This window comes from Quercus suber, unplaced genomic scaffold, assembly GCF_002906115.3.
Source record: "Quercus suber isolate HL8 unplaced genomic scaffold, Cork oak 2.0 scaffold_128, whole genome shotgun sequence".
In the NCBI taxonomy this organism is placed as follows: domain Eukaryota; kingdom Viridiplantae; phylum Streptophyta; class Magnoliopsida; order Fagales; family Fagaceae; genus Quercus; species Quercus suber.
Window position 1 is genome coordinate 595,763 of NW_027069591.1, and position 7,333 is coordinate 603,095.

General features: G+C 34.8%; 1 protein-coding gene across 1 annotated transcript; it reads left to right on the forward strand.

Moving 5' to 3' along the window:
• The first annotated feature begins 4,003 nt into the window (after nt 1–4,003).
• Nucleotides 4,004–6,460, forward strand: LOC112021108 (uncharacterized). Its single transcript, XM_024053680.2, has one exon. The coding sequence runs from the start codon at nt 4,801–4,803 to the stop codon at nt 6,145–6,147; it is 1,347 nt and encodes a 448-aa protein (XP_023909448.1). The 5' UTR covers nt 4,004–4,800; the 3' UTR covers nt 6,148–6,460.
• Nucleotides 6,461–7,333: the final 873 nt, after the last annotated feature.

Genomic DNA, 7,333 nt, shown 5'->3' on the forward strand with positions numbered 1-7,333 from the left:
TCTAAAGTGGTTGGCTAATGTCGTCATGGTGAAGAAGGCAAATAGGAAATGGAGAATGTGTGTGGATTTCACGGACCTGAACAGCGCCTGCCCCAAAGATAGTTTCCCACTACCAAGAATCGACTAGCTCGTTGATTCAATAGTAGGACATAAACTCCTCACATTCATAGACACCTTCTCGGGCTACAACCAATCCAGATGTCGAAGGAAAATCAGGAGAAAACAACTTTCATTACCAGCCAAGGACTTTATTGCTACAGAGTTGTGCCTTTCAAATTGAAAAATGTGGAAGCCATAGTTGTCAGTATCGTACGATATGTGATACGTATAGAATGATACATATCGTATTGTGTATAAAAAATTCTATACCGTATCGGGATATTGTAAGTATTTATGAATCGTACGATATAGTGTGCGTATCGTATGAATTGTATCGTATCGTAAAATCATATGTATCGTATGATACATGGACAAATGCTTTAAAATGAGATTTTTTTGTTAAAATTTGTACTTTTATTTGAATCTAACAAGTTGTTGACTTGTTTTTTTAAAAATTATTAGTTTACTTAGTTTACCCAACTAAAATAACAGTTCATAAGTTTTTTTGCTCTCTTTCCTACAATTAGACTATATAGTACACACTTACCCCTCACTTTAATATTTACAAATTTATTTTAAATACTATGAATGAAATATTAATTGACAATATAAATTTTGTATTTTTATCATTATTGTTATAAGTCCAAGAAACTAGAATGCCAAAAAAAAATTTTATAAAAATATTATTAAATAAAAAGAACAAAAAGAGATGGAAATGTTAATAACAAATGACGATGAAGAAAATTTTAATGAAGAAATAAGTTTGCAAAATTATAAACATGATGATAGCATTGGCTTAGATGGGGTTGATGAGGCAATTTGATGAATATGATGAAAATAAATTATTATTTTTGGGTCCTTTGTAATATATTATCGCTTTTGAATTTAAGAAATTTGAATGTGTATGTTATAAACACATGCTAGTTTGATTTATTTAGTTAGCTTGTTATATATTATTACATAAGTGATGAATAAATTAGTCATTAGTTGAATATATTCAAAATTTATAATGAATATATTTTTTATATATGTATATTTATAATTTTTATAAATTTTATTAAGTGTTTGTGTATCTTACGATACACAATACAATACGATACACGATACATAAAAATTAAAAATTGATTCACGATATAATTCATGTTTTGACAACTATGGTAGGAGCCACATATCAAAGGCTAGTAAATCAAATGTTCAATAAACATATTGGGAAAAACATGGAGGTTTATGTCAATGATATGGACGACCTCGAGGAGACCTTTGAAACACTAAGACAATACAATAGGAAGTTAAACCCGACCAAATGCGCCTTCAGGGTCTCCTCAAGAAAATTCCTCGGTTTTATGGTGTCACAAAGAGAGATAGAAGCCAACCTAGAAAAAGTAAAAGCTATCCTTGAGATGTCATCACCAAAGAATGAATTCCTTTGTCAAGATAAGTCTACGCTAGAAAAGGAAAAGCACCATTAAGCCCATATTAAATGAAGTGTCGTTACTCACCACTGAATGCAGGGAATAGGGCCATTGGAGAAGATATCAAATCCACCAGAAAATCATCCAGGGGCGTTACAAAAGGGCATTCAAGACACCATTAAATGCCACCAATGGCTAGAAGGGAAGGCCCTGTATATATACACAACATCAAATCCCAAAGAGAGGTATGGATTCATTTCTATCCACATACAGCAAAATCAGAGCTCTTATCATTACCACTATTCCTTAGTCATTTGACTTTGCCATCGGTGGCTTAGTGGCCAGCACCACATCGATGACCTCTCGAGTGGAAATTCTCTTTTTGTTCTTGTGCAGGTCATCTGACGACCTTGAGCAACATTCTGTTTGGACGATCACCACGACTGACGATTTTGGCATCATCAATCATTGTGAGTGTTTTTATTATTTTTGTTAAGTTTTTGGGTTAGATAGTTGCTATTTGAGTTAAACTAGTTAGGCTGATTGAAGAAAATTGAGATCTAAAGTTTTGGAAGGAAGTTCAACTACAAAAATAAAATATATAATAACTATATAAAAAAAGAAATTAGACTCTGGAAGCCGCCCCTTAGGCCCCACCTGGGTTCGTCCCTAGGACATAATTAGGCTAGCCTCCTCAACCTTTGCATGTTTTTCTTTATTTTCTTATCATTGTCAATTCTTTTACTTAACCTTATGCCACGTGCTTCTAAACTTGTCCCCTTAGTAATGGTAATTTCAAAAAAGAGTAACGGAGAAATGCTACAAGACAAAAATTAAATTAACAGTCGTGTGCTTTGCTCGTGCATCACGACCAATATAAAATCTTTAATTTTTGGAATTAATTCTTTTTGTTTTGAAACCTTCTATTTAATATGACCAAGGGAACCAGCATTTAATTCTATTTTCCGGAAAATAAATAAACAAGTACTTATATTATATTATCATTCCATAAACTAATTCAAATTGTCCTACATGCGGACTAAAGTGTCAAATCCCTTTTAAATGTAACAGAACTACACAAACTCAAGATAAAGTAATTTTTTTGATGAACAAGATAAAGTAATTTTATTAACCATCTCATTTTTTTTTTTAATAACAACAATAATAATTTGGTGGACCATACCTTTCGTGTCCCATGTATTTTATTGAGTAAAATTTTTTGTCACATAGGCACATACATGAACTTGGTCTAGACATCCCTTTTGTATGGTTTTATTAAACAGCAAGCTATTTCTATTTTGGAAGGAAGTTCAACTACAAAAATAAAATATATAATAACTATATAAGAAAAGAAATTAGACTCCGGAAGCTGCCCTTAGGCCCCACCTGGGTTCGTCCCTGGGACATAATTAGGCTAGCCTCCTCAACCTTTGCATGTTTTTCTTTATTTTCTTATCATTGTCAATTCTTTTACTTAACCTTGCCATGTGCTTCTAAACTTGTCCCCTTAGTAGTGGTAATTTCAAAAGAGTAACGGAGAAATGCTACAAGACAAAAATTAAATTAACAGTCGTGTGCTTTGCTCGTGCATCACGACCAATATAAAATCTTTAATTTTTAGAATTAATTCTTTTTGTTTTGAAACCTTCTATTTAATATAACCAAGGGAACCAGCATTTAATTCTATTTTCCGGAAAATAAATAAACAAGTACTTATATTATATTGTCATTCCATAAACTACTTCAAATTGTCCTACATGCGGACTAAAGCGTCAAATCCCTTTTAAATGTAACAGAACTACACAAATTCAAGATAAAGTAATTTTTTTGATGAACAAGATAAAGTAATTTTATTAACTATCTCATTTTTTTTTAATAACAACAATAATAATTTGGTGGACCATACCTTTCGTGTCCCATGTATTTTATTGAGTAAAATTTTTTGTCACATAGGCACATGCATGAACTTGGTCTAGACGTCCCTTCTGTATGGTTTTATTAAACAACAAGCTATTTCTATTATGTGTCGTAATAAGTATATGATATTATTCTTTGGTATGTTTCTTTAAAAAAAGAAGAAGATATTATTCTAGATATATAATTTATATTGCTCTGACCCTAATTTTGTTGTCACTCGGCGCTAATTTAATAGAAATAGTAATGCTAGAGATATATAAAATGATACAACTTGTATTATAATTTGCCTGTGTGGTGAGTTGTGAGTGGTAAGTGGTAAAAGTGTGATAATAGATTTATATGGGGACACACCTCCACCGCTCACAACTTGTCACATAAAAAAGTTGTGGCACAAATTGTATTATTTTATGTGTTTTTAGCATTACTTTAATATAAAAATTAATTAGGAAGTGATCTGAAAATCAAATATTGTTGTTATTAAGGACCCACCGAATCTTTCCATACATTGAACCTGTTAAAACACTACATAATAATGGCTTCTTCTTTCGTTAAATATAACGGGAGACTGAGACTGAGACTGAGACCAAACAAACACAAGCGTGTAAGTGTAACGTAGGTAGTTTCTCAACAAACAAAAGAAAAAAAGAAAGTGTAACATAGGATAGGTAGTGTATTAAGTTGGTAACATATAGTAATAAACTTAGCGATAATTTGAGGGTTACATCTAATAAAAACTGTCTTTCTTCTGCCGCCTGTGCCAGTATATTCATAGATGGTAGAGATGTTTTTCGTGATTATCGACCCTGGATTCTCGGCTTAATCATTGGGAGGTGCGCTTATGCCTTTCTGGGGGGTGTTGTGAGCGGGGGTTAGCTATCTAATTCGAGATTTGTCGCAGATAAGTAGCTCTTTTGCTTATTTGTGAATCGACTCTTTGAGGATTTGATTAGTTTGTTTGTGTGTTTGTGTTGTATATGTTGGGTACTTTTATTTGATTCTAGTATTGGTGAAAAAAAACTGTTTTGGGTCTTGGTGGATTTTGTATAGAAAAAATTGTGGTATTTGTAATTGGTTTTGAAATTTTGGAAGTGGGTTTGTATTTGTTTTTGATTTCTATGGGAAAATATGGGTATAGTTGCTTAAAAGTTGAGATTTTGAATAGCCCCAGGAGGGGGAGGAGGAGGTTGTAGACTGTACGAGGAATTGGGGTTGCAAATAAGAAATGCGTTATGCATAATTTTTATTTTATAGAGTTGGATTTAGTATATATGAATGGCTTCAACTGAGTGGGAACTGGGAAGGACCTACAACCTAGGGTTTTAGGGGTGATGGGATTTATGGGTCTGATCTGAATTGTTGTTTGGAGTAAGCAATGGAAGGTAATTTACCACAAGGAGGTATGATTCCAGGTGGTGGGGGTTCCTATGGAGGGTTTGACTTGCAAGGATCAATGAGAGTTCATCATCAAACACAACACCCACATACAATACACCAACATCAATCTCTTCCTCGCCAAGGGTCAGCTGTACATCCCTCGATTCATGAGGGCTTTCCGCTCACAATGGGAACCATACAAAACTGTGATCAAACCATTCCAATGGTAGATTTCAATAAGGGGGAGAGGAGCAAAAACTCAATGAGTGATGAGGATGAACAGAGTTTTACTGAAGAAGGTGTTGATGGTCATAATGAAGCAAATAGAGGGAAGAAGGGGTCACCATGGCAGCGTGTGAAGTGGACTGATAAGATGGTGAGGCTTCTGATTACTGCTGTTTCTTATATAGGTGAAGATGTTGCCTCCGATTGTGGTAGTAGCGGGGGGAGAAGGAAATTTGCGGTTCTACAAAAAAAGGGCAAGTGGAAATCTATCTCGAAGGTCATGGCTGAGAGGGGTTATCATGTTTCACCACAGCAGTGTGAGGATAAATTCAATGACCTTAACAAACGTTATAAGCGGCTTAATGATATGCTTGGGAGGGGCACTTCTTGCCAGGTTGTTGAGAACCCTGCACTTTTGGATGTGATAGACTACCTGACAGAGAAAGAGAAGGATGACGTTCGGAAAATATTAAGCTCAAAGCAGTTGTTCTATGAAGAAATGTGTTCTTACCATAATAGTAACAGATTGCATTTACCTCATGATCAAGCATTACAGCATTCATTACAGTTGGCTCTTAAAAGTAGAGATGATCATGATACTGATGATGCCAGGAAGCACCAACATGATGATCTTGATGAAGATGATCAAGATATGGAAACTGATGATCATGATGACTTCGAGGAGAGTCATGCTTTACATGGGGATAGCAGGGGGATACATGGAGTGTTAGGGTCAGCAAAGAAATTCAGACAAGGCCTGGCCCATGAAGATATTAATATTGGGAATCCCTTGAATTCCCAGGACTACAACAGAAGTCCTTATTCTCAAGCACAAATTGCCCAATCTGATATGAATCAAGCCTTGCCTGAGAACATGAGAGCAGCTTGGTTTCAAAAGCAGTGGATTGAATCTCGTTCTCTTCATTTGGAAGAACAGAAGCTCCAAATTCAAGTTGAGATGTTGGAATTAGAGAAACAGCGGTTCAAGTGGCAGAGGTTTAGCAAGAAAAGAGACCATGAGTTGGAAAAACTGAGGATGGAAAATGAGAGGATGAAACTTGAGAATGAGCGTATGGCACTGGAATTGAAACGAAAGGAAATGAGTGCTGGTTTTAACTAGTTGGCTGGTCTTGTCAAGCTTAGTTTATCATTATTGTTACATGCTTGCTATAAGTCTCCTTTGCTACTGGCAAGCTGCAGTTGGTTTCAAGTGTTTTATCACAAATTGGATGGGGGAGCTTTGTTGGAAATCAATGACACTGTCAGCATAACTGTGTAATCATAGGATGGTTCACATTACCAATGGCTAATTCTAGTTCATTTGCCTTAAGTGAAATCGTATTGCCTATGGTTGAAGAATTTTGTGGCTAGCATTTCTTGTTTTTACTTTGTAAGTTTGAATATTTAATATTAAATCTTCTGTTATTGGTTCTCTTTATGAAATTCAGCTAAGATATTTTTGTTTTAGTGCTAAAATAGTTCCATCTTTTAGTGGTAACTTAAGAAGACTATAAAACTAAATTGTTGCTTCTGCCTACATGCATATATAAGGCAGCATATTAATGGGTTCTAGGATAACTTGGTACTGAGTTTCTAAGCTGTTACTATTTCATGTTACCTTAAAATGCATTTTAGGTTGATTTCCCTGCTTTTAATATCTAGGCCAGCTTGGTTTCCCTGATGGATGATCTCCTGGAGGTCATCAGATATTGTGTAAGATGGATTGATATTTAACATTCTCTAGTTGTAGGATATGTGTTATGTGGAAGAGTGCGTCCTGCCTGCTCCTGTCCTAGTTGTAGGATGTTCAAGCTGCACATATACAGGCATATGACAGCTTGGTATCATGTGTGTCTGTGCCACATATACTACATCAATGTTCTTATTTCTACTTTACCCCTTTGAGGTCCTATATGATACTCCATCCATCCCATATTGTTTGGTCTGTTTAGAAAATACAACTTTTTAAGGGAACACCATTTAATGCATTGTCTTTTACATAAAAAGGTACAAGCTTCGAAAACTAACCTCCATAATTTAAACTTTAGTGAAAGAGGGGTATTAACTTTTTAAGTAAAGTAAAGGGTGTGTTAAGAAATTTATTTATTGACTTTTCAAAGAGGACTTCATTTTGGGATATCTCAAAATGGAATAGAGGACTAACAATTTGGGACATAGGGAGTATATAGGAATGGGACTGTGTGAATTCTTAAGATTAAGGAGTCACAAGTACCCAAATGCCACGAGATTTATGATGTGGATCTTTTACACTTTGGGCTTAATGTTGACACCTCAATCCTTTTATA

Bases quoted from the DNA above. Each gene is read 5' to 3' on its own strand.
- LOC112021108 (XM_024053680.2), top strand. From the start codon at position 4,801: ATGGAAGGTAATTTACCACAAGGAGGTATGATTCCAGGTGGTGGGGGT.